General features: G+C 49.0%; 1 protein-coding gene across 1 annotated transcript in view; it reads right to left on the reverse strand.

Moving 5' to 3' along the window:
* Nucleotides 1-15673: 15673 nt before the first annotated feature.
* LOC140430228 (dynein axonemal heavy chain 5-like) overlaps nt 15674-27903 on the reverse strand; it is a 502949-nt gene continuing 490719 nt past the window's right edge. Inside the window, exons 79-80 of the mRNA XM_072517658.1 lie at nt 22706-22940; nt 15674-15870 (exon numbers count right to left, since the gene is read on the reverse strand). Of these exons, the coding sequence (XP_072373759.1) occupies nt 15719-15870; nt 22706-22940 (387 nt within the window). The 3' untranslated portion in view covers nt 15674-15718. The remainder of the gene's footprint in view (nt 15871-22705; nt 22941-27903) is intronic.

Consider the following 27903-nt stretch of genomic DNA (forward strand, 5'->3'; position numbering starts at 1 on the left):
GTCGAGGCGGAAGAACCTGCTGATCCTGGGTCTCCTGGAGGGATCTGACGTGGGGGCCTACGTGGTCACCATGCTGAATTCGCTGATTGGAGCGGTGGCCTTTCAGGGGCCCTTGGAGCTGGAGGGGGCCCACCGAGTGCTGGCGAGGAGGCCCAGCCCCAGTGAGCCGCCGCGTGGGTGGTGCAGGTGCGGTTCCACCGGTTTGCTGATCGAGAGTGTGTGTTAAGGTGGGCCAAGAAAAACTGGACTTGGACTAAGGGTCGGGACGAGGGGTCGCGGTGGAGAGATGGTTGGGGATTGTTGTGTTGTGTTTCGAGGGGGGGTTCTTTGTTTTTCGGGGGTTGATTGGGCATTGCTTTGATTAGGTCCGCCGGGTGGGCTCGTGGGGGGGGGGGGGGGGGGGGGGGTAGGTAAACTGCTTGGGGGGTTGATGGTCGGTTGGGGAGATGGGGCCCCACGGTGGGGGGGGGGGGGAAAAGAGGCCTGAGTTGGGGGGAGTGGGACCGGGCCTGGAAAGGGAGCTGCGCCAGAGGAGGCGGGGCCAGGCGAGTGGAAAATGTGGGCTTTTTCCCGCGCTGAGGGTTGAAGGGGCCGGAGCTGGGAAGCGCGGGCTTTTCTCCCGTACAGGGAGTGGAATGGATGATAGCCTGCTGGCGGACAAGGGGGGGGGGAAGTTCCACACTGGAGGGGGTCGATGGAGTCGCCAGGGTCAGCAGGAGTCAGCTGACTTACGGGAGTGCAATGTGGGGAGCAATGCAGCTAGGGGGGGGGACCTAGCTTGGGGGGTGGGGGGGGGACCAGGTTGCTGCTGGAATGGCCAAGGGGGAGCTGGAGTTGGTAGACGAGGTCAGGGCGGGGGTCTGCCGCTGGGGAATGGGTCGTGCGGGGGGCGCGGGCACATGGCTGGCCTAGGAAGGGCTATGGCTAGTCGGCGGGGGAGGGGGTGAGTAGCCCCGTGATCCGGCTGATAACCTGGAATGTAAGGAGACTGAATGGGCTGGTCAAGCGGGCCCGGGTGTTCGTGCACCTAAAGGGGCTGAAGGTGGATGTGGCCATGTTTCAGGAGACGCACCTGAGGGTGGCGGATCAGGTAAGGTTGAGTAAGGGGTGGGTAGGGCAGTTGTTTCATTCGGGTTTGGATGCAAAAAATCGGGGGGGGGTGGCGATCTTGGTGGGGACGAGAATGTCGTTTGAGGCGTCGAGCATTATGGCAGACAATGGCGGTAGGTATGTGATGGTAAGTGGCAAGCTGCAGGGGGAGCGGGTGGTGTTGGTCAACGTATATGTCCCGAATTGGGACGATGCGGGGTTCATGCGGCGTATGCTGGCTCAGATTCTGGACCTGGAGACGGGGGGCCTGATAATGGGGGGAGGATTTCAACACGGTGCTGGACCCGGCACTGTATCGCTCTAGGTCTAGGACGGGCAGGAGACCGGCGGCGGCCAAGGTGCTGAGGGCGTTCATGGACCAGATGGGAGGGGTGGACCCATGCAGGTTTGCGAGGCCAGGGGCCAGAAAATTTTCATTCTTCTCCCATGTCCACAAGGCCTACTCCCGGATTGACTTTTTTGTCATGAACTCGGCCTCCTCTGGCGCAGTTCCCTTTCCATGCCCGGTCCCACTACCCCCAACTCAGGCCTCTTTCTCCCCCCCCCCCCCCCCCCCCCCCCACCGTGGGGCCCCATCTCCCCGACCGACCATCAACCCCCCCAAGCAGTTTACCTACCCCACCCCCACGAGCCCACCCGGCGGACCAAATCAAAGCAATGCCCAATCATGATTCCGAGGGTGGAGGATACGGAGTACTCGGCGATAGCCATTTCTGATCATGCTCTGCACTGGGTGGACCTCGAGTTGGAGGAGGAGAGGGACCAGCGGCCACTGTGGCGCCTAGAGGTGGGGTTGCTGGCGGACGAGGAGGTGAGCGGGCAGGTCCAGGGGTGTATAGAGAGGTACCTGGAGGCTAATGACAGTGGGGAGGTGCAAGTAGGGGTGGTCTGGGAGGCGCTGAAGGTGGTGGTCAGAGGAGAGCTGATCTCCATTAGGGCGCACAAGGAGATGGGTGGGGGGGGGGGGGGAGGGGGAGGAGAGAGAGGGAGAGGTTGGTGGGGGAGATGGTGAGGGTGGACAGGAGGTACGCGGAGGTCCCGGAGGAGGGATTGCTTAGGGAGCGGCGTAGCCTCCAGGCTGAGTTCGACTTGTTGACCACCAGGAAGGCGGAGGGACAGTGGAGGAAGGCGCAGGGGGCGATATATGAATACGGAGAAAAGGCGAGCCGGATGCTGGCGCACCAGCTTCTGAAGCGAGAGGCAGCTCGGGAGATCGGGGGAGTTAGGGATGGAGGAGGGAGCACGGTGCTAAGTGCGGTGGGTATCAATGGGGTCTTCAGGGACTTCTACGAGGAACTGTACCGGTCTGAGCCCTCACTAGAGGAGGGAGGGATGGGTCGCTTCCTGGACCGGCTGAGGTTTCCGAGGGTGGAGGAGGGGCAGGTGGCGGGGCTGGGTTGGAGGAGTTGGTCAAAAGGATAGGGAACATGCAGGTGGGGAAGGCACCGGGGCCGGATGGGTTCCCGGTTGAATTTTACAAGAAGTATTCGGACCTGCTGGGCCCGCTGTTGGTAAGGACCTTGAACGAGGCAAGGGAAGGGGGCATGCTCTGCCCCCGACCATGTCTAGAGCGCTGAATTCCCTGATCCTGACGCGGGACAAGGATCCCCTACAGTGTGGGTCATATAGGCCGATCTCACTCCTAAATGTAGATGCAAAGTTGCTGGCAAAGATTTTGGCCATGAGGATAGAGGACTGTGGGCCGCAGGTCATACACGCAGATCAGACGGGGTTCATGAAAGGGAGGCAGTTGAATACTAACGTACGGAGGCTCTTGAATGTTATAATGATGCCGGCGATGGAAGTGGACGTGGAGATAGTGGCGACGATGGATGCGGAGAAGGCCTTTGATAGGGTGGAATGGGGGTACCTGTGGGAGATGTTGAAAAGGTTTGGGTTCGGGGAGGGGTTCGTCAGGTGGGTGAGGCTGCTCTATGAGGGACGGTGGCGAGTGTGGCCACGAACAGAAGGAGGTCAGAGTATTTCCGGCTACACCGGGGGATGAGGCAGTGGTGTCCCCTGTCCCCCCTGCTCTTTGCGCTGACGATTGAACCCCTGGCCATGGCGTTGAGGGAGTCGAACTGGCGGGTTGGGGAGGAGCATCGGGTGTCGCTCTATGCGGATGATTTGCTGCTATATGTGGTAGACCCGATTGGGGGGAATGCCGGAGGTGATGAGGATCCTTAGGGAGTTTTGAGATTTCTCCGGGTACAAGCTTAATATGGGGAAGAGCGAGTTGTTCATGGTGCACCCAGGAGACCAGGAGAGGGGGATTGGTGAGCTCCCGCTAAAATTGGCGGAGAGGAGTTTCAGGTACCTGAGGGTCTAGGTGGCTAGGAGCTGGGGGGGCCCTACATAAGCTTAACTTCACGAGGATGGTGGAGCAGATGGAGGAGGAGTTTAAGAGGTGTGATGTGCTGCCACTCCCTAGCGGGTAGGGTGCAGTCAGTTAAAATGACGGTGCTCCCCATCCTGATCCCTAATGCCTTCTACAGGCGGGTTAACAGGAGCGTTATAGGGTTTGTATGTGCGCAGAAGACCCCGAGGGTGAGAAGGGTGTTCCTGGAGTGGTGCAGGGATAGGGGGGGGGGGGGGGGGGTTGGCGCTGCCTAACCTCTGGGTATTATTGGGCCGCCAACGTGGCGATGGAAGAGGCTAGAGATGGCGTCATGTGTGCGCACGAGCCTGGAGGCGCTGGTGACGGCGCCGCTGCCACTTACTCCAACAAGGTATACTACGAGTCCGGTGGTGGCTACCCGCAAAATCTGGGGGCAATGGAGATGTTACAGGGGGGAGGTGGGGGCCTTGATGTGGGCCCCGATTCGGGAGAACCACTGGTTTGTCCTGGGGAGGATGGACGGAGGGTTCCTGAGCTGGCACAGGACAGGTATTAGAAGGATGGGGGACCTGTTTGTGGACGGGAAGTTCGCAAGCCTGGGTGAGCTGGAGAAGTTTGGGCTCCCCCCGGGGAACACCTTCAGCTATATGCAGCTAAGGGTGTTTGTTCGGCGGCAGGTGGTGGAGTTCCCACTGTTGCCGCCACGCAGGGTCCAGGACAGGGTGCTGTTGGGGGTGTGGGTTGGAGAGGGGAGGATCTCAGCAACATATCAGGTGATGCAGGAGGTAATGGCATAGTGTAGGTTAGATGGCTTTTGTTTCGGTGCAACATCGTGGGCCGAAGGGCCTGTACTGCGCTGTATTGTTCTATGTTCTATGAGGAGGAGGAGGAGGCCTCGGTGGAGGAGCTAAAGGGTAAGTGGGAGGAGGAGTTGGGTGAGAAGATTGACGAGGGGACATGGGCGGATGCCCTGGGGAGAGTGAACTCTTCCTCCTCTTGCGTGAGGCTCAGCCTCATATAATTTAAGGTGCTGCATAAGGCTCACATGGCTGGGGCAAGGATAAGCTGGTTCTTTGGGTGCGAGGACAGGTGTGTTAGGTGCTCAGGGAGCTTTTTTTTGGGGGGGGGGGGTGGTTGGTTCGTTTTTCTTGAGTGGGTGTGTATATTTGCCTCTGTGTTGATCAGGCTGTTAATTTATTATTTATGTATTTGGGGGGGTTTGCTCTTTTCTTTCTATATTGTGTTGATATTTTGTGAAAATTTGAATTAAAAAATTTTTTTAAAAAAAAGAAATCAATTGGGCATAACGAATAATGAAACTATTTAATCCAGAAGTACTATCTGCTTCAGAGTACTCCCAACAAGAAATATAAAGGGTACATGTTTTTTACTGATATAATTGCAGATTGCTGGCTCATGGTCAGCTGGTGAAACTTGTTTAAAAAAGTTCTCTCCAGATCAGCATTCCTTCTGCCAATCTGACGCCTTTCAACCTGCACAGGTTGCATTTTAACTTTTCATTTCTGTCAAATGGACAATAACTCAGTAGACCAATGTTTTGAAGAAAGAAGGATCTCTATCATCATGCTGTATTAGAACTTAATGTCATGCTGTAAATGAAGCCCTTAATTTGACATCAGGTTGTCCTGTATTCCTTCCCACCTCCTTGCCCCCTCCTCTGAGGAATGTCAGATCAGCCATGATCCTATTGAATGGCTGAGCAGGCTTGAGGGGATGAACAGCCTACTCCTGTTCCTATTTCTTATGGTCTTAATTTCCCTCCTCGGAATAATGTGAAAAATACTTTATCCATTGCTGTTGATTTTCACATACTTTGGTTTCTCTCAAGTCCTTGTTAATGAAAAATGTCAGCAGGTAAACACTGGATACAGTGGATACGGGAAAGTCAAGTTTTTAAGCGCCTTCCTTAATATTTTGCATTATTTCAAGGGTACATGATATATAAAATACCATGATCAATACAATCACAGCCCAAGAATTTGCAAAGCGAGGATTAGGTCTCCCTTATCCATTTATGTATTACTTTGTTTCACAAGTAAATCAGAAGCAAGTCTCACCGTAACAAGGCCAACTGAGAAATCACTGTTTTCCACAGACCAAAAAGCATCATGTATGTGTAAATATATATTAAAGCAACTTAAAATGCAGGAATTGACTGCTGCTGCTTCACTAAACATACACCCACAACTATAACAGTAACTAGTTGTTCCACTGTAAAACCTCGTGGCGGTGTACGAAAGCACTTACAAATGTTTTTAAGTGACCTTTAGAACCAGCATTGATTTTCAAATATTTAATAATGTTTAATGAAATGTGTGTGTGAGATCACGAAGTGTGCAGTTTTAATTAAGACTATTATGTGGTATCCAGTTGATAACATTGAAGTGAAAGCCCAGGCACAATGAAGAACTACAAATTACAATATCAAGTTGCAAAGTTTATTTTATATTCTGTCAAGCCACGATGCCACATAAGATTTTGGAAGACGGATACCAAAGGTTCAATTATTACACTAGCGAGTTCCATTCAAGGTCAGTAACACATACACATGCTTCATCACTTATATATTACTTGCAGTAAAAAGAATTGACATATATTTAAATACCACAAAGATGCAAATTCCCCTTTTCAATCACAAATTTCATTTTATAAAAATAGTCACTTGGTTGTGCAGAAGTAAAATATTGCTGAATGGAGAGATATCTTGCAGAAGCTTTGTCTAAAGCTTTGAGCACATATGCAAGAATGCTAAACATCAAATGATCACAACAATTTATACTACATGAGAAAAAGGGTGCTGAGGCCAATCCCTTTTGCGTGCCAACCAATCAGCACCCTTTTTCTCCTGTAGTATATATTGTGATAATTGGAAATTTGCCATTCTTGCATTTGTCCTATTGAGTGCAGACACAAAGCTTTCGTAATGTCACTTTTCAGCAATATTCAAGATTTTATTTTGCTATTTCTTGCAAGCAGAAGGATTATCATGAAGGAACTAAACCTTTTGGAATCATTTGGTTTCCACACTTGGAGCAAATTAAATGGAAGTCACACAGAAGCATGCTGACTGTACAGCATCATGAGTAAAGTTTTGTCGTCATTGTGTGCATTTTAGCCATTTAACACGTGACTCAGCAACATTTTTGCTAGTCTGTCCTAAATAGCTCATCAATTGATTACTACTTTTTAAAAAAATAAATTTTTCCAATTAAGGGGCAATTTAACGTGGCCAATCCACCTACCCTGCACATCGTTGGGTTGTGGGGGCGAAACCCAGGCAAACACAGAATGTGTAAACTCCATGCGGGCAGTGACCCAGGGCTGGGATCGAACCTGGGACCTCAGCGCCGTGAGGCAGCAGTGCTAACCACCATGCTGCCCAATTAATTACTACTTTTAATACACTTCGCAGAATGTGCAGAGTAGAATTGTTTTTCGTTACAGGTACCTGAAGAAAAATTTAACTAATTTATGATACTCTTAATGAGAGGAAATTAACATCTTTAAAACATCTTCAAGAAGAGGTTTCCATGACTCTTGCCAAACAGGTTTGGAAATTTGAGTAGACGATGAAAGCATTGTCATAATATACACATCAGTATATGATGGTGCAGAGACACACACTGACTGACACATTGCAAGACCAATCAACACACACAACACAGCAGCCAATCACCAGTTCGGGCACGGTCACTATAAAGACAGAGGGCACTAGTTTTCCCGCTCATTCGGGATACAGCCTATGAGATAGACAGAGCCCGCAGTCTGTAGCACAAACATCCACCATGTGCTAGCAGTATAGGCTGGTCAGGTTAAGCATAGGTCTTCAGTCAATCTAACATAGTGTTGACCCACAGTGCAAGTATATTTAACAGCTCTTAGTTGAATAAAATAGAGTTGTACTATTACAAGTGTTGGTAGCCTGTCTATGTTACTGCTAAGGTAAATGCAGTCTCCACAGATCCAGAGTACCCAACACATCAAGCATCAGGAGGCTTTCTGGGATAAATGAATGGATACAATCCATGAACTTTGTACATGGGAAATTTAACTGTGACAAGTTATCTCTAATAGTTAACATTCGAGCTGCAGAAAGCTGAACCAGTGCCAAAGTCAGGGTGAGTAGAATGAAGACTATAAAGTTAGATTGCTTGGAAGAAGTCACAATATGTAATGAGTACACAATCTGACAAGATGAATGGGACCGTCAACGTGCCACACTTGAGTTGGACAGTTAATTTTAACACATTAAATCATAAAAGGTAAATGTGACTCTTAAAGCCGCTTCCCTTGAGGCAAATGGATAATAATCAAACGTTCCATGCCACAGTTCTCAGGAGAAACGTAAATTATTACTAAAGCACTGCAATACATTTCACTACCAAGGAGCCAGCTCAAAACGGGAAATTTCAAGCAGAGATGCCCCAATGTAATGGCCCATCACACTATTTTCACTCTGGGGAGAAGGGGCTGTGAGATTGTGTCAGGCCTGGCACCTCCGAAAATGAAAATCGCTTATTGTCACAAGTAGGCTTCAAATGAAGTTACTGTGAAAAGCCCCTCGTCGCCACATTCCAGTGCCTGTTCATGGAGGCTGGTACAGAGGCAGCCAGGGAAGTGGACAAGTGCTGAGGTGGGTTGGTTAGGGAGCCTACCCTTGGTTCTCTGAGCCTTTGATCCAGTTTTATAAAAAGTTGTTAAATCCCCTGCCCTGACTTCTGGTGGTGGCATGGAGTGAGTGGTTGCACATTTGATGGCTCCCGCTCAATGTGGATTTTTTTAGGTCCTTCCCCACCTGGATTATGTGGTGTTTTGAGGGCAAACGGTGCACGAGTGTCCAAGGAATGTAGTAATACTCTGGTGGGGCTGGTGAATGGCTCATCAGACGAGGAGTGCCACAAGGAAGAGAGAGCAGTTGGAGCAGGAAAGTTTTCATGATGTGACACAGGTGAAGAGGGCAAGGGGGCAACGGTGCCCTCCAGTGGTCGACAGAGCAGCTGGTGGAGTTCTTAAATGGTAAATTCCAGCAGCAAAGGAAGGGGGCCTTAGAGGCCAAGGTGGTGGAACCACTAAGGGAAGTGATTGAGCAGGTGGTGCAGAAACAGGAGGCTCAGGGCTTGGTCATCCAGAAGGTGGAGGAGTCAGTGGTGGAGCATGAGGAACGACTGACCTCGCTGGAGGGGGAGATGGGGATGATGCTGAGCAGCCAGAAAAGGAGGAGAGAGAAGTTGGAGGACCTCAAGACGTGCTCCAGGAGGCAATTCTGAGGCTCATGGGGATGCCCGAGGGCATCAAAGGTGTGACGGATGCCAAGTTTGTGGTGAGCATGTTGGAAAAGCTGATGAGGGTGGGGTGGGCCTTTAGCCAGCCCCTCGAGATGGATCGGACATATAGGGCACTGAGGAGGAGGCTGCAGGTGAGGGAGCCACCGAAGGCGATGGTGGTGAGGTTGCATCAGTTCCTGGATAAAGAGAAGATCTTGAGGTGAGTGAGGCAGATCAAGAAGTGTACCTGGGAGGGGAGTGAGCTGCAGATTTACTAAGACTGGGTGATCACATAGAATGTGCAAGTGTTGAATGGGCTGGTTAAGTGGTCGTGTGTATTCGTGCACATGAGGAATTTGAAGGCAGTCGTCGTGTTTTGCAGGAGACGCACCTGAAGTTAGGAGATCAGACGAGGTTGAGGAAGGGATGGCTGGGGCAAGTGTTCCACTCGGGGATAGATATGAAGACAAGGTGGTGGTTAATAAGAAAGTGGCGTTTGAGGTGGGGGGAATTGTGGCTGATCCGGGGGGTAGATATGTGATTGTCAGTGGAAAGCTGGAGGGGATGCCGGTAGTCCTGGTGAATGCTTATGCCCCAAATTCATGCGACATGGACTTTGAGGCTGGTGTTAGGGAGGATTCTGGACATGTATGGGCTGATTATGGTGGGTGATTTCAATACGGTCCTAGATCCGAGTTCGGACCGGTCGAGTCCTAAGTCGTCGAGTGTGTCGGCGGTGGCTAGGGAGTTGAGGGGGTTAATTCATGGATCGCATGTGGGGGAGGGAGCAAACCCGTGGAGGTTCAGGAGGGCGAGGACGGAGGAGTTCTTGTACTTCTCACATGTGCACCAGGTGTACTCCCGTAAGGATTTTGTGAAAATGAGGTGCTGCTGGTGGCAGTGGCTGACTCGGCCATTGTGGTTTCCGACCACGCACCGCACTGAGTGGTTTTGCGGGTCTTTCGGGGGAGACTCAGCAGCCATGGTGCAGGTTAGATATGTGGTGTGGAGGGCAACACGTGGCGCAGTGGTTAGCACTGCTGCCTCACGGCACCGAGGTCCCAGGTTCGATCCCAGCTCTGAGTCACTGTCCATGTGGAGTTTGCACATTCTCCCCGTGTTTGCGTGGGTTTCGCCCCCACAACCCAAAGATGTGCAGGCTAGGTGGATTGGCCACGTTAAATTGCCCCTTAATTGGAAAAAATGAATTGGGTACGCTAAATTTTTTTTTTTAAAGATATGGGGCTGTTGGAGAATGAGGGGGTATGTGGGCAGGTGAGGCCGCCATTCAGGGATATATGGAGCTGAATGACACTGGGGAGGCCACGGCCGCCACGCAGTGCGAGGCACTTGCGGTAGAGGTGAATCTATCGGGGTGCATGGGGAGTGGATGGAAAAGAGATGAGGACGCGGCTGGTGGATGAGATTCTGAAGGGTGGATTGGAAGTACTCAGTGGCACCAAAGGAACGGCACAGGCTCCAGATAGAGTTCAGGTTAGTGTCCATGGGGAAGGCGGCAGGACAGTTGCGGAGGCCCAGATGGGCAATGTATGGGGAAAAGGCGAGTAGTATGCTGGCCATAAAAACAGGCAGCGTCGAGGTAGATTGGTAGGGTGTGAGATGAGGAGGGTAAGGTGATGACGGATCCAGAGGGGGTGAATGGAGTATTTGAGACCTTCTACAGGAGGCTGGACGAGTCGGAGCCCCCGCCTGGGGAGGAGGGGATGAGTCAGTTCCTAGCCAGGTTGGAGTTCCCTAGGGTGAATGAGGAGAGGGTGCAGGGACTGGGTGCCCAGATTGGGCTGAGGGAGGTGATGGACGGTGTGGGTGCGATGCAGGCAGGCATGGGAGCCATGTGGAGATGAAAAAATAAACTTTAAAATTCATTTAAAAGCTAAGCCAGCATTTGTTGCCCATCCCTAATTGCCGCTGAGAAGGTGCTGATGCCTTCTTCAACCACTGCAGTTCATGTGATGGAGGTACACCCACTGTGCTATTAGAGAGGGACTTCCAGGATTTTGAACCAGCGACAGTGAAGGAACGGCAATATATTTCCAAGCCGGGATGGTGAGTGACTTGGAGTGGAACTTCCAGGTGGTGGTGTTCCCATGAATCTGCTGCTATTGTGGTTCAAGATGGTAGTGTTCATGGGCTTGGAAGGTGCTGCCGATGGAGCCTTGGTGAGTTCCTGCATTGCAGCTTGTAGATGGTACACAATGCTGATACTGTGTGTCTTTTTGGGGGGGAGTAATGTTTGTGGAACGGGTGCCAATCAAGCAGGCTGCTTTGTCCTGGACAATGTTGAGCTTCTCGTGTGTTGTTGGAGCTGCAGTCATTCATCACACTTCTGACTTGTGCCTTGTAGGTGGTGGACAGGTTTTGGGGAGGCAGGAGATGAGTTACTGGCTGCAGGATTCCTAGCCTTTTGACCTGCCCTGGTAGCCACAGTATTTATATGGCTAATCCAGTTCAGTTTTTGGCCAACAGTAACTCACAGGATGTTGATAGTGCGGAATTCAGTGATGGTAATGCTCTTGAATGTCAAAGGGCGATGGTTTGATTCTCTTTTATTGGAGATGGTTATTGGCTGGCAAATGTAACTTCCCACGTGTCAGCTAAAGCCTGACCTCCATCAACCACAACCGTCTTCTTTTTTCCAAAGTATGACTCCAACCAGTGGAGAATTTACCCCCCGATTCCCATTGACTCCAGTTTTGTTGGGCTCCCTGATGTCAAGGGCAGTCACTCTCACCTCACCTCTGGAGTTCAACTCTTTTGTCCATGCTTGAACCAGGGTTGTAATGAGGTCAGGAGCTAAGTGACCCTGGCGGAACCCAAACTGAGCGTCAGTGAGGAGATTATTTTATGTAATAATCAGTGATAGCACTGTTGATAACCATTCCCACCCTTTTATTGATGATTGAAAGTAGACTGATAGGGGGGTAATTGACCTGGTTGGATTTGTCTAGCTTTTTGAATACAGGACATGACTGAGCAATTTTTAACATAATTGTTCATGGGATGTGGCATCGCTGGCTGGGCCAGTATTTATTGCCCATCCTGAGGGCATTTAAGATTCAACCACATTGCTGTGGGTTTGGAGTCCCATGTAAGCTCGGCCAGGTAAGGATGGCAGATTTCCTTCCCCAAAGGATATTAGTGAACCAGATGGGATTGTGCAACAATCAACAATGGTTTCATGGTCATTATTTTATTGCCAGCTTTTTATTGAATTCAAATTTCACCATCTGCCCGTGGTGAAATTCAAACCCGGGTCCCCAGAGCATTACCCTGGATTACTAGTCCAGCGACAATACCACTTCACCACTGCCTTCCCTTAATTTTCCACATTGCCGGATAGATGCCAGTGTTGTAGCTGTATTGGAACAACTGGGCTAGGGGCATGACCAGTTCTGGAGCACAAGTCTTCAGTACGATTGCCGGGATGTTGTCAGGCCCCATAGCCTTTGCAATATCCAGTGCTTTCAGCCATTTCTTGATATCACATGAAGTGAATCAAATTGGCTGAAGACTGTCGTCTGTGATGCTGGGGGTCTCTGGAGAAGACCGAGATGGACCATCCACTCAGCACTTCTGGCTGAAGATTATTGCCAATTCTCCAGCCTTGTCTTTTGAGCTGATGTGCTGGGCTTCTCAACGTTGAGGATGGGAATGTTTGTGGAGCCTCCTCCAGTGAGTCATTTAATTATCCACCACCATTCATGGCTGGATATGGCAGGACTGCAGAGCTCAGATTTTTTTTAAAATTCCAATTAAGGGGCAATTTAGCGTGGCCAATCCATGTACCCTGCACATCTTTGGGTTGTGGGGGTGAGGCCCACGCAGACACGGAAAGAATGTTCAAACTCCACATGGAAAGTGACTTGGGGCCAGGATCGAACCCGGGTCCTCGGCGCAATGAGGCAGTAGTGCTAACTACCGAGCCACCTTGCTGCCATGCAGAGCTTAGATCTGATCCAGTGGTTGTGGGGTCACTTAGCTCTATCGTTTGCTGCTTATGTTCAGCATGCAAGTGGTCCTGTGTTGTCACTTCACCAGGTTGACACCTCATATTTTGGTATGCCTGGTGGTGCTCCTGGCATGCTCTCCTGCACTCTTCATTGAACCACAGTTGATCCCCTTGCTTGGTGGTAATGGTAGAGTGGGGGATATGTCGGGCCATGAGGTTACGGATTATTGCTGAGTACAATTCTGCTGCTGCAGATGGCCCACAATTCCTCATGGATGCCCAATCTTGAGTTGCTATTTCTGTTCTGAATCTATCACATTTAGCAAGGTTGCAGTAACACACATGATGGAGGGTATCCTCAATGTGAAGACGAGAGTTCATCTCCACAAGGACTGTGCAGTGGTCACCTACCGAACTGTCATGGACCTTTGCATCTGTGGCAGGCAGGTTAGTGAGGTTGAGGTCTAGTATGTTTTTCCCTCTTGTTGATTCCCTCACCACCGGTCGCAGACCCAGTATAGCAGCTATGCCCTTTAAGACTTGTCTAGCGCAGTCACTGGTGATGCCTCTGAGCCACTCTTGGTGATGGAAATGTAAGTTCCCCATCCAGAGTACATTCTGTGCCCTTGCCACTCTCAGTGCTTCCTCCAGGTAGTGCTCAACATGGAGGAGTATTGATTTATCAGCTGAAGGTAGATGTTACGTGATAATCAGCAGGAGGTTGCCCATATTTGACATGAAGCTATGAGATGTCATGGGGCCCAGAGTCGATGTTGAGGAATCCCAGGGAAACTCCCTCCTGACTGTATACCACTGTGCCGTTACCTCTGCTGGATCTGTCCTGTCGGTGGAACAGGACATGCCCAGGGATGGTGATATTGGTGTCTGGCACATTATCTGTAAGGTATGATTCTGTGAGTATGGCTAATTCAGGCCATTGCTTGACTAGTCTGTGACAGTTCTCCTAATTTTGGCACAAGCTGCCAGATATTAGTAAGGAGGAATTTGCGGGATCAACTGGGCTGAATTTGCCATTATAGTTTCCAGTGCCTCGGTCGCTACTGTGGTCCGTCCGGTTTCTTTTTTATTGACTTTGAAGCAGTTTGATACAACCGAGTGGCTTGCTAGGCCATTTCAGAAGCCATTTAAAAATCAACCACATTGCTGTAGATCTGTAGTCACATGTAGGACAGACCAGGTGAGGATTAGTTAACAAGGTGTTTTTTTTACAACAATTGACAATGGTTTTGTGGTCATCATTAAACTTTTAATTCCAGATATTTACCAGATTCAATTTCCACCATCTGCGATGGCAGGATTTAAACCCGAGTCCCCAGAGTATTATCCTGGGGCTCTTGATCACCAGTCCAGTGATAATACCACGAATCCACGACCTCCCAGTTTAACAACAATAGTGCTCTCACACATGCACACTGGATACAGGGGGGAAAAAAACTTTTCATTCATGAAACCCAAAGACTTTAATTCACCTCAACTGGTCAATCTGTTATAAAAGGAAAAAGTGTTCTATTTAATAACCACATCAAAGACAGATAATCCTTTAGTAGCCTCTTAAAATTATCAATAAAAATGTGAACTCAAACCCCTGTTGCGATAAGTAGTTTTGGACCATTTGAAATTCAGCCAAGCATTTTATGCATTCTGTGGATTCATTCATATCAAGCTCAGCTGTAATAACAGCCTTTGGGGACATGTCAAAATGCCTAATGAAACTGCAGAAACAGATGGTTGTATTTTTTCTAATGAAATGAAAGAACGACATCCACATCTGGGTTCCATACTCCATCTGTACAGCTCTCCTGAATTGTCCTGACTCTGCAGAAATTCAGCCCAAGGCTCATTTACTACTTTTGATTGTTACTACAAATGAATTTCACTTGATGAGTAACTTAAGGCACATAGGACCATCGATTGTGTGGAACCAGGGGTGCGATTCTCCCCTACCCGGCGGGGCGGGGGGTTCCGGTGTAATGAGGTGACGTCTGCGCACCTTTAAGGGCCAAGCCCTCACCTTGAAGGCGGTGGTGAGTTGCCTTCTTGAACAGCTGCAGTCCTTGAGGTGTAGGTACACCCACTGTGCTGTAAGGGAGGGAGTTCCAGGATGTTGTCCCAACGACAGTGAAGGAATGGCGATATGTTTCCAAGTCAGGGTGGTGAGTGACTTGGAGGGAAACCTCCAGATGTTGGAATTCCTAGGTATCTGCTGCTCTTGTTCTTCTAGATGATAGTGGTCGTGGGTTTGGAAGGTGTTGTGGAAGAAACCTTGGTGAGCTACTGCAGTGCATCTTGTAGATGGTACACACGGCTGCCACTGTTCGTCGGTGGTGGAGGGTTTGAATGTTTGTGGAAGGGCGAGCAACCAAGCGGGCTGCTTTGTCCTGGATGTTGTCGAGCTTTTTGAGTGTTGTTGGAGCTGCATTCATCCAGGTAAGTGCACTCCTGACTTGTGCCTTGTAGATAGTGGACAAGTTCTGGGGGGTCAAGAGGTGAGTTACTCGCCGTAGGATTCCTAGCCTTTGATCTGTCATGGTAGCCACAGTATTAATGTGGTTAGTCCAGTTCAGTTTCTGATCAATGGTAACCCCCAGGATGTTGATTGTGGGGGATTCAGCTACGGTAACGCCATTAAATGTCAAGGGGCGGTGGTTAGATCCTCTCTTGTAGGAGATGGTCGTTGCCTGGCACTTGTGTGGCGCGAATGAAATGCCAATTGTTGAATATTACTTGGCCAGGCTTTGTGTGACAATTATGAATAATTCCTTAAAGCAGGCAAAACAGGATATATTTCTGAGTGTTTACCAAAAGCTTTCATCTGTTGCTAAACTAATCATTATCATAATACAGGATAAAACAAAACAATAAGTCAATTAGAGTATAGTTGTTGCATAGCAGTGATAATTTTGGGTCAACATAATCCTCTACCATTTGTGCTGCAACCAGTCCATTCTCAATATTACATCGTACAGTATAGTATATAAAATTCATCTGTATATATTACTTAACATCGCAGAGCAATGCAACACCCCTCAGTACCCAATGATCGGGAGATCGGTTTGTTCTCAAGTCAACAGCAGCAATATAATTCAGATCTGTTCTCACAGGCTTTTTATAAATGGGACAGGAATACAACCATGTTTCTTTAGAACCTATAAGAAAGACAAAACAAAACCACAGAAGTTACCAAGTGTCATGCAGTTAAATCCAAGAAATACTAATGATTGGATCAAGCCAATAAAAACCGTAGAGTATAATCATTTCATTGATCTCACCAAGGCATTAATGTGAACAGAGGCGGTCTACTTAAACCGGTGGTGAAAGTTTGCTGGCCTCACAGCTGCTCATTGTGATCGTCTCGTTCCACGATAACATGGCTATGATGATGCAATATCCAGTGTAGTCAAACAGGATTTCTTCTGGCAAGACCTGCTGAGATTGTCCAGTATTTTCTATTTTTACCTATCCTTATACTTGGTTTCTTACTTGGGTTTATTTAGTTCCGATAGGTATTCCAGTGATTCAACCAAATATCACAACATAGGGCTTGATTCTCTGGTTCCCCAGCCGTGTGTGTCTCAGCGGCACACCGTTCATTGGCAGGAAATGAAATGAAATGAAAATCACTTATTGTCACAAGTAGGCTTCAAATGAAGTTACTGTGAAAAGCCCCTAGTCGCCACATTCCGGCGCCTATTCAGGGAGGCTGGTACGGGAATTGAACCGTGCTGCTGGCCTGCCTTGGTCTGCTTTCAAAGCCAGCGATTTAGCCCTGTGCTAAACCAGCCCCATGTGCTAGCAGTATAGGCTGGTCAGGTTAAGCATAGGTCTTCAGTCAATCTAACATAGTGTCGGCCCACAGTGCAAGTACATTTAACAGCTCTTAGTTGAATAAAATAGAGTTGTACTATTACAAGTGTTGGTAGCCTGTCTATGTTTCTGCTAAGGTAAACGCAATCTCCACAGATCCAGAGTACCCAACACATCAAGCATCAGGAGGCTTTCTGGGATAAATGAATGGATACAATCCATGAACTTTGTACATGGGAAATTTAACTGTAACAAGTTATCTCTAATAGTTAACATTCGAGCTGCAGAAAGCTGAACCAGTGCCAAAGTCAGGGTGAGTAGAATGAAGACTATAAATTTAGATTGCTTGGAAGAAGTCACAATATGTAATGAGTACACAATCTGACAAATTGAATGGGACCGTCAACGTGCCACACTTGAGTTGGACAGTTAATTTTACAGGGTGCTCTCCATTCTGCACTAATTTTCCAGATGTTCCAACCTTTCAGAAAGCAGGCCTGATTCCCCTCTAATGTTTTGGGCATTAATTAATGGCCGAAAATGTAATATACCTTCCCCTGACTTCAGAAAATCAGATGGAAGTACGACTGTGATGCATTGGTCCATTTTTGAGCTGGTTATTTGTTCTTGCACTTGGTTTCTTACCTTGCTTTATTTTCCTTTATTTATCACAGATATGCCAGTGAGTCAACCAATTATAGACACAGTCAACATGGTGGTAAATTATATGTTTCACACATGCATCAAAAACTTACATAAGACATACAGCAACAGGTCTTTCAGCCCAACCAGTTCATGCCGGTGTTTATGCTCCACATTCTTCCTATCTTTTCATAATTAAATTTATTTTCATAACTGTTATAACCTGCCTACTGACGATTGGCTGGGGACTAATGATTATCCCACAATCCTATGGGAGTATGAACTTCCCCAATGAGGGGGGCGGAGAAACTCCTACTATAAATAAGCTGGCCAGTCCAGGAACCAGGAGGAAGGAGAAGGTAGCAAGGGAAGTTACTGCTACTACTATGTATATATATTGTTATAGTAAATAAACTTTATTAATTTGTATCCTTAAAACTCGTGCTGGATTCTTCGGGGCCTTTACAAAACTGGCGACGAAGGTAAAAGTGAATAGCTGTCTACACTGCTGAAGCCACCTCCCTGGATTTTTGTTGGATACAGGTTGGAAGTTGTTTTCTATTATACCATGCCTCTGTACGGACGTTTGGATGTTTTTGATGCTGCGCTGGAAAGCTGGAACCAGTACACGCAACGGGTGCGTTACTATTTCCGGGCAAACAATATCACTGAAAACGAGCGCCAGGTGGTCATATTGCTCACCGCCTGCGAGCCGCATACGTTTGGGGTGATTAGGAGCCTTACGTACCCAGCTGCGCCGGACACCAAAACGTTTGACGAACTTGTGAATATAGTGGGGCAACACTTTAACCCAACCCCGTCCACGATAGTCCAGCGTTACCGGTTTAATACCGCTGAGAGGACCCCTGGAGAATCCCTTGCCGATTTTTTATCCAGGCTACGCGGGATTGCGGAATACTGTGACTATGGTGAGACCTTGTCAGAAATGTTATGCGACCGTTTGGTTTGCGGTATTAACAATGCGGCCACCCAGAGAAAGTTGTTAGCGGAGCCAACATTGACTTTTCAACAGGCAATACAAATAGTCTTGTCCCGAGAGAGCGCAGAGCGAGGAGTACAGGAGCTACAGGGAATGGAAGTGCATGCCTTGGGGCGAAACCCTTTCCGCCCAAAAACGTCCCCCCGCACTCCTGCGGTACCTTGGGCGAGGCAACGACCAGACCGACGCCAGTGGCCATCGGACATTCCTCCCCGAAGGGAGCCTTCTCCAGAGCCAATGGATGAGGAGCCATGTCCGTGTCAGACTTGTAGGCGCCGACCCCGTCGCGGACGGCGGTCCTGGGGACGCCAGAGGCGCCGTCGTTCCGACCGAAACTGGGACCAGCCCAGGGGCCGTAACTGGGACCAGCCCAGAGGCCGTACCTTCCATGTGGATGAACCTGCGGCGACCACTCCTGAGGACGTGGAGACGGAGGACGACTGCCTGCAGCTGCATTGTGTGGCAGCTCCCCGTGTGGCCCCCATTAAGGTGACAGTACGGGTCAATGGCCACCCGCTGGAGATGGAGTTGGATACTGGCGCAGCGGTCTCCGTGATCGCCCAGAGGACATTCGACCGCATCAAGCAGGGTATACAGACCCTTACACTAACTGACTCACAGGCCAGGTTGGCCACCTACACGGGGGAACCACTGGACATTGCAGGAACTACAATGACCCCTGTTGTCTATGGACGCCAGGAGGGGCGTTTCCCACTTATCGTAATGCGTGGCCATGGGCCCAGCCTGTTGGGTCGGGACTGGTTGCGCCATTTGCGGTTGCAATGGCAGCACATCCTCCAAACAGTTTCTGGAGGGTTGACTGAGGTGCTAGGACGATACCCAGAGGTATTCCAGCCTGGTCTGGGGAAAATAAAAGGGGCCGTAGCCCATATCCAAGTTGAACCAGGAGCCACACCGCGCTATTTCCGGGCGCGCCCAGTGCCTTACGCTTTGCTCGAGAAGGTAGAAGGGGAGCTCACTCGTTTGGAGAGTTTGGGTATTATCAGGCCCGTCCGTTTTGCTGACTGGGCAGCACCAATTGTGCCAGTAATGAAGCCAGATGCCACAGTTCGCTTGTGTGGCGACTATAAACTTACAGTGAATACAGTTTCCCGACTCGACCGATACCCAATGCCTCGCATAGAGGATCTCTACGCGAAACTTGCAGGCGGACTCTCATTCACAAAATTAGATATGAGTCACGCCTACCTGCAGTTGGAGCTGGACCCTGCCTCCCGACCATATGTAACAATTAACACACACCGGGGCCTGTATGAATATACACGGTTGCCCTTTGGAGTATCCTTTGCCTGCGCAATTTTTCAACGTGTTATGGAGGGCATTTTGAGAGGTTTACCACGTGTGGCTGTCTACCTAGATGACGTGTTGATTACAGGGACGTCGGAGCAAGAGCATTTGGAAAATCTGGAGGCTGTCCTTAAACGCCTTTCGGAGGCTGGAGTCCGTTTACGTCACACAAAGTGCGTATTTCAGGCAAAAGAAGTAGTCTACCTAGGTTATCGGGTGGACCGCGAGGGTCTGCACCCCGTCGCAGAGAAGGTGCGTGCAATTCAACATGCCCCCACCCCGACTGACACTTCGCATCTTCGTTCTTTTCTCGGTCTCGTAAACTATTACGGGAAGTTCCTCCCCAATCTGGCAACTACGCTGACCCCCTTACACCTGCTGCTAAAGAAAAATCACACCTGGGTTTGGGGTCAGCCGCAAGAAACCGCTTTCCGGCGGGTAAAGCAACAATTGTCGTAGTCTGGGGTACTAACCCACTATGATCCGGGAAAGCCTTTGCTCGTCACATGTGATGCATCCCCGTATGGTATTGGGGCTGTCCTGTCCCACAAGATGGAGAATGGGGCCGAGCGACCGATAGCTTTCGCCTCCCGCACATTGACTGCAGCGGAGAAGAAGTACGCGCAGATCGAGAAGGAGGGCCTGGCAGTGGTTTTCGCGGTGAAACACTTCCACCAGTATGTGTACGGCCGCCACTTCACTATCGTGACTGATCATAAGCCCCTGCTGGGACTCTTCAGAGAGGATAAGCCGATACCGCCCATTGCTTCTGCACGGATCCAGCGCTGGGCTTTGTTGCTTGCTGCATATGAGTATTCTCTGGAGCACAAACCAGGTACGCAGATAGCAAATGCCGACGCACTGAGCCGATTGCCTTTATCGACCGGCCCCATGTCGACCCCCACGACCGGTGAGGTGGTCGCAACCCTAAATTTTATGGACACCTTGCCTGTCACGGCATCACAGATCCGTGAGTGGACCCAGACGGAGCCAGTCCTGTCAAAGGTTCGGCACATAGTCCTGTATGGTGGGCAGCATAGACAGCTCCCAGGCGAGTTACGGGCATTTTCCTCCAAGCTGTCAGAGTTCAGCGTGGAAGACGGCATCCTCTTGTGGGGGACGCGTGTGGTTGTCCCGGAAAAAGGCCAGGAGCTGATATTATCAGACTTGCACAATGGGCATCCGGGCGTGACCAAGATGAAAATGTTGGCCCGGAGTTATGTCTGGTGGCCAGGCCTCGACACCGACATTGAGAAGGTGGCCCAAAACTGCTCCATTTGCCAGGAGCATCAGAAGCTTCCGCCGGCCGCGCCCCTACATCACTGGGAATGGCCAGGGCGGCCTTGGGCACGCTTACATGCAGATTTTGCAGGCCCTTTTCAGGGATCCATGTTCCTCCTACTAATTGACGCCCAGTCCAAATGGCTGGAGGTGCATAAGATGCAGGGGACAACGTCCTGCGCAACAATTGAAAAAATGCGTTTATCATTTAGCACGCATGGCCTCCCCGAGGTGCTGGTCACGGATAATGGCACTCCATTCACGAGTGAGGAGTTTGCTAGGTTTACAAAGATGAACGGCATCCGCCATATCCGCACTGCCCCTTACCACCCGGCTTCAAATGGGTTGGCAGAGCGTGCAGTGCAAACATTCAAAAGAGGCCTAAAGAAGCAGTCTTCCGGATCAATGGACACGAGACTGGCTCGGTTTTTGTTTACGTACAGGACCACCCCCCATACAGTGACTGGGGTAGCTCCCGCAGAACTCCTAATGGGCCGGAGACTTCGCACCCGCCTTAGTATGGTCTTCCCGGACATTGGCGCAAAAGTACGCCGCACACAAGAACGGCAGGGACCGGGATTGTCTCAGCATCGTCCGATTCGGCAGTTTGCGCCCGGTGGCCCAGTATTCGTGCGGAATTTTGCTGGTGGTGCCCAATGGGTTCCTGGGGTAATCTTTCGCCAAACGGGCCCTATATCGTACCAAGTGCAAGCCCAGGGTCGTCTCCAGCGAAAACATGTAGACCACTTCCGGTCCAGAAGGTCATCCCCGCAAAAGATTCCCCGCCCCCGGAGCTCATTTCAACAGCCGCAGAGACCAGAGACAAGGGAAGGTAGTCCTCAAAATCTTCCACTGGTGCCTCACTCAAAGCCTGCGCAGGTCATGACGGGACCGAATGGGGACAGAGACGCTGACATGACGGAGGCAGCAGACTCTGACTCCGAGATGGAGACACAGGATGAATCAGAGGGGGAATCCTCGGGTCCACAGGCCGTGGATGTACAACCGCGCCGTTCATCACGGAAGCGCCGGTCTCCGTCTCGTTATACGCCCCCTGATCCAGCGCCGCGTGCAAATGGCGTCCGGCCTGCGGCCAAACGAGTTCGACGCCTTCCTTCGCCAGGGCCTACGGTGGATTCCTTGGACTTTGGGGGGGAGGGATGTTATAACCTGCCTACTGACGATTGGCTGGGGACTAATGATTATCCCACAATCCTATGGGAGTATGAACTTCCCCAATGAGGGGGGCGGAGAAACTCCTACTATAAATAAGCTGGCCAGTCCAGGAACCAGGAGGAAGGAGAAGGTAGCAAGGGAAGTTACTGCTACTACTATGTATATATTGTTATAGTAAATAAACTTTATTAATTTGTATCCTTAAAACTCGTGCTGGATTCTTCGGGGCCTTTACAAAAATAACCATCTACTCACTTTCTCCCTCATATGCTTGCTTAGTTTCCCTACAGATGTATCTATACTATTGCTTCAACCACTCCTTGTAGGTGGCATTTTGAGATTTTGGAATATGTGGGCCTGGATTTTGCAGTTGTGATGATGGTGCAACTGCCAATTTCACTGCCTTTACAACAGTGAAACTGACACAAGTTTCTGGTATTTGCACATGGCAGTTAAACCAGAGAAACTTGTTATACACTCAGATATGACTCATTCAGCAAGGCTTTCCATTTTCAAGGGGTTTTAAAAGCATAAAAGTGAAAGTTCCCATCAATTACAGATGAATTCCATCTGTGGGGATTTCAAAAGCATATTCTGTGAAGGAACAAGAAATCCCTGACAAGAGTAGCTGGATTTCCGAATTTAAATGGCATAGGTGCTGTGGACATTGAATTGATTATGTTAAAATCCAATTGTCAGTGCTATGAGACAAATCGTAAGTGCAATATATTTCAATGCAGTGCTAAGTTAGAACAGTTTTTCTGACTTACTGTGGTGGTTAATAGCAGATATATGAATAACAGGCAGAATTTCAAACAGAACTTTTGGTTTCGATTCTGTCAGTCTGTTGTTACGTCGGTCCCAGCCAGCACCTTCTAGATACAGACCATAGACATAAACTCCCTCAGAAGGAGGCTGCATAATATCTTCCTTTGATGATCGAGTGATATCATTGTGAAGCACCACACTATCTAGAGCCCAGCCCTTATGAAGTCGAGTAACCTCCTGTTATTAGTTAAAAGAAAAGTTTGTGTTAACACACAATGCACAGAGAAGATGATTAATTGTGTATTGATGTTAAACAGCAATAATCCAGAGCGGTATTGCCGCTAGACTTCCTCTTTTTAAAAAAATATATTTATTAAAGTTTTTTAACACAATCTTTCTCCCTTACAAACAATAACCCGCCCCCCCCCCCCCCCCCCCCCCCCCGTAACAAAAAAAAAACAAGAAATTGCGCAGAGCAAGATATATACATGGCAAAATGATATATTTACACAGCTTTGCACACTGGCCCTCACCCGTACGTGCCAGTTTCCCCAACCCTTCATGTTATCTCTCCCGCTAGACTTCCTCAACGGTTCTAATGAACTCTCCTAAAAATTAATTACAAAATGTCAAGCAAAGCCTTGGATCTGTTGAACATGACTTGAAATGTTAACAATGTCATTAAAGATGATTTTAGGGTCTTTGCATTTTAAGTGAGACATTGACAAGAAGTCAAGCTCTGCGGGGCGGCGGTGGTGCAGTGGTATTGTCACTGGACTAGTAAACCAAAAACCCAGGGTATTGTTCTCGGGACCCGGGTTCGAATCCCACCACTGCAGATTGTGAAATTTGAATTCAGTAAGAAACTGGAATCAAAATCTAATGATGACGATTGAACCATTGCCGATCATCGTAAAAACTCATCTGGTTCACGGATGTCCTTTCGGGAAGGAAATCTGCCATCCTTACCTGGTCTGGCCTACATGTGACTCCAGACCCACAGCAATGCGGTTGACTCTTAATTGTCCCCTCAAGGGCAATAAGGATAGGCAATAAATGCTGGCACAGCCTGCGACGCCCACGTTCCATGAACGAATAAATTTTTAAAAAACTTTTTTTCTTTTTTGGTGAGTTTTTGCATTCAAAGTAAAGGAGGTCAGCATTGAAAAATGCAAAATCTAATCCAGATAACATCAAGGTTAGCAAATCAACACGGAAAAATGCAAAATCTAATCCAGGTAACAGCAAGGTTAGCAGGCCATGCATAATACAGTCAGATGCATAATAAAACTGTCTCAGTTCTACACATCAGTATCCTGAACTTCTACCTCAGATGTACACTCTCTGATACTACAATAGTGAACAAGATACCCTCTCTGAATTATACACGTAACTTTTGCAGAACTAGGGAGAATTGTAGCTTCCTATGTTTATGGAGAACTGGACTAATACAGCCCAAACTCATTTCACTTTGGATTCTTAGGAACAAACAACATAGAATGTTCTCAGCAGTTCTGGCAGCATCTGTGGAAAGAAAATAGCAAGTGCAAAGATGGAAAGAGAAGTATGTTGGCACTGGCTGAAAAATGAAATCGAAAATGTCATCAGCGTTAATTGTGTATTAATTGATGTTCAGTTGTATTCAGGTGGTGGGTATTAACTGGGGATTAATTTGTGTTTATAGCAGACTAAAACTGCGTTTGTTGAGTTTGGAGGTGCATGTTAGTTAAGTCTATTTTGGTTATCTCTGAAAAAGCTTGAGCATGTAAGAGATTGGATCCAGTTCTACCCTTCGCTGCCTTGCTATCATGAATAAACCAATCAGTTTGATGCCTTACTTCAGGAAAAAGTTGGGAGAGGAATGTTTTTATCCTTTCCCTCACCCAAAGAAATTTACTGTGATCTAAATTGATTCACATATACCCGTAGGAGACAAAGGCTGCAACGTTTCCATGATATTTTTAATAACTCAAGCCACATTGAATGGATTTGACATTTTACAGATATAGCAGGATCTAGAGAAATTCAGAAAATATTGGAAATACTCAGCATATCTGGCAGCACCTGCTGGGTGGAAGAAGCCAGGAGGGGAAATGGAGTCAGAGGGACCGAGAGGTGTGCTTGTGAGAAAGAGGGGTGAGTGTGAGAGAGAGGAATGAGTGTGAATGTGTGTGTGAGAGAGAGGTAGTATGTGTGTGAAAGAGAGAGAGGTATGTGTGTGTGTGTGTGTGTGTGAGAGAGAGGTGTGTGTGTGTGAGAGAGGTGAGCGTGTTTGTGTGTGCAAGAGACAGATGTAGGAGTGGATGTGTTTGTGTGTGCGAGAGAGGGGAGGAGTGTGTTTGTGTATGTGAGGGAGCGAGGAGCGTGTATGTGAGAGAGAGAGACAGTGAGCTTGTGCATGCTTGTGGTTGTGAGTCTGTGTGTGTGTGCATGTCAGATTTGAGAATCCAGCTGTCCAGCAGCACTCCCAATATTAAAGGAATTTGTGAGCAAAAGATCAGCATCACTCCTCCCATTTAAAATGACAAGAAAGTTAGATTTAAGTATTTTTGAGTCAGAGAACTTTTAAATTATAATAAATGTACACATATATAAGAAATAGAAAATAATTTCATAAATGTATTTTTGTATGTTTCCAGCTATTACGCAACAACAGTAATTTTTTTGTTCTTGAACTCTTCAACAGACTAATGTTTTTAGGCGCTCCGTCAGACTCATGGGAGGTCAAAAGGGTTCCATGGCTGGAAACGTTTGGGAAACCCTGAACTACAGAGTCCTTGTGCACTTGTAATGAGCATATTTTATGTTTTGAAGATGAACTGGATTCTGGGGGTGCATTGAAAGCTATCTAGAGGCTAACGATAATGGGGAGGTGCAGGTGGGGTGGTCTGGGAGGCGCTGAAGGCGGTGATTAGGGGAGAGCTAATCTCCACCAGGGCCCACAAGGAGAGGAAGGAGAGGAGTGAGAGGGAGAGATTGATGGGGAAGATTTCAAGGGTGGATAGGAGGTATGCAGACGTCCCCAGGGGGGACTACTCAAGGAGCGACGAAACCTCTAGGCCGAGTTTGACCCGTTGACCACCAAGAAGGCAGAGGTGCAGTGGAGGAAAGCGCACGGGGCGGTGTATGAGTACGTGGAGAAGGCTAACCGGATGTTGGCACACCAGCTTCGGAAGTGGGAGGCAGCGAGGGAGATTGGGGGAGTTAGGGATAAAGGGGGGAACACGGTGCGGAGTTCGGTGGGAATAAATGGGGTATTTAGAAACATTTATGAGGGGCTATATAGGTCTGGGCCTCCGACGGAGGAGGGGGGGGATGCGTCGATTTTTGGATCGGCTGAGGTTCCCGAGGGTGGAGGAGCAGGTGGCTGGGCTTGGGGCACCGGTAGGGCTGGAGGAGCTGACTAAGGGGCTGGGGAGTATGCAGGCGGGGAAGGCACCGGGGCCAGATGGGTTCCCGGTGGAATTTTACCGGAAGTACATGGCCCTGCTGGGCACTCCACTAGTGAGGACTTTCAATGAGGCAAGGGAGGGGGGTGCCCTACCCCCGACGATGTCCAGAGCGCTGATCTCGCTGATCTTGAAGCGGGACAAAGACCCGTTACAGTGTGGGTCGTATAGGCCAATCTCGCTCCTCAGCATGGACGCGAAGCTGTTAGCGAAGGTGTTGGCTACCAGAATTGAGGACTGTGTCCCGGGGGTGATTCACGAGGACCAGACGGGTTTTGTGAAGGGAAGGCAGCTGCATACCAATGTGCGGAGGCTCCTTAGCGTAATCATGATGCCTGCAGTGGAGGGGGAAGCGGAGATAGTGGCGGCGATGGACGCAGAGAAGGCCTTCGATTGGGTGGAGTGGGGGTACCTTTGGGAAGTGTTGAGGAGGTTTGGGTTCGGGGAGGGTTTCATTAGTTGGGTTAGGCTACTTTACGAAGCCCCGGTGGCGAGTGTGGCCACGAATCGGAGGAGGTCGGAATACTTTCGGCTATACCGGGGGACGAGGCAGGGGTGCCCCCTTTCCCCCTTGCTATTTGCATTGGCAATTGAGCCTTTGGCTATTGCTTTAAGGGAGTCCAGGAACTGGAGGGGGCTGGTCCGGGAAGGGGGGGGGGGACACCGGGTATCGTTGTATGCCGATGACCTGTTACTGTATGTGGCGGACCCAGTGGGGGGGATGCCGGAGGTGATGCGGATCCTCAGGAAGTTTGGGGACTTTTCTGGGTATAAGCTCAACGTGGGAGGAGTGAGCTCTCCGTGGTACATCCAGGGGACCAGGGAAGAGGGATAGACGAGCTTCCATTGACGAGGGGCTGTTTAGCACACTGGGCTAAATTGCTGGCTTTCAAGGCAGGCCAGCAGCACGGTTCGATTCTCGTAACAGCCTCCCCGGACAGGCGCTGGAATGGGGTGACTAGGGGCTTTTCACAGTATCTTCATTTTAAGCCTACTTGTGACAATAAGCGATTTTCATTCATTTCATTTCATTCAAGAGTTTTTGGTACCTGGGGATCCAGGTGACCAGGTGCTGGGGGGCCCTACACAAGCTCAACTTGACGCAACTGGTGGAGCAGATGGAGGAGGAGTTTATAAGGTGGGATATGCTGCCACTCTCCCTGGCGGGTAGGTGCAGTCGGTGACAATGACGGTGCTCCCGAGGTTCCTTTTTGTATTCCAGCGATGGCAACCGTTCCTAGACTTTCTAGCGGAGCGTTAGGGGAGGTGTACTTTGTGTTTACTACTGTGTTTATGTAGTTGTAAGATGTTTATCTATGCGTTCTTTGTTTTTCTTTTTTCTGTAAGGGGAGGGGGGGGTTTGTTGAAAATATGAAAAAATGTGAATAAAAAACATTTTATTTAAAAAAGAAATTATGGAGGTATGGCCATAATCTTCCAATTCTCCTTAGATAGAGGGGTGGTGTCAGAGGACTGAGGAATTAAAAATATTACACGCAAGTTCTAAAACATGTGCAAGGAAAAACCCAGCTACTTCAGGACACTTTAACTTTGGTGGCAGGAAATCGTTTGGAAACAATAATCAAGATAAAAGTTAATGGACATTTGTACAAATGTGGATTAATTAAGGAAAGCCAGTCCAGATTTGTGAAATGCAACTTGTGTTGAACTAACTCTACAACATTTTTTTGACAAGGTGTCAAAGAGAGGATAATGCTTTCAAAGGGCATTTGATAAAGTGCCTTCGTTGG

Source organism: Scyliorhinus torazame, chromosome 10, assembly GCF_047496885.1.
Source record: "Scyliorhinus torazame isolate Kashiwa2021f chromosome 10, sScyTor2.1, whole genome shotgun sequence".
NCBI classification, from domain to species: domain Eukaryota; kingdom Metazoa; phylum Chordata; class Chondrichthyes; order Carcharhiniformes; family Scyliorhinidae; genus Scyliorhinus; species Scyliorhinus torazame.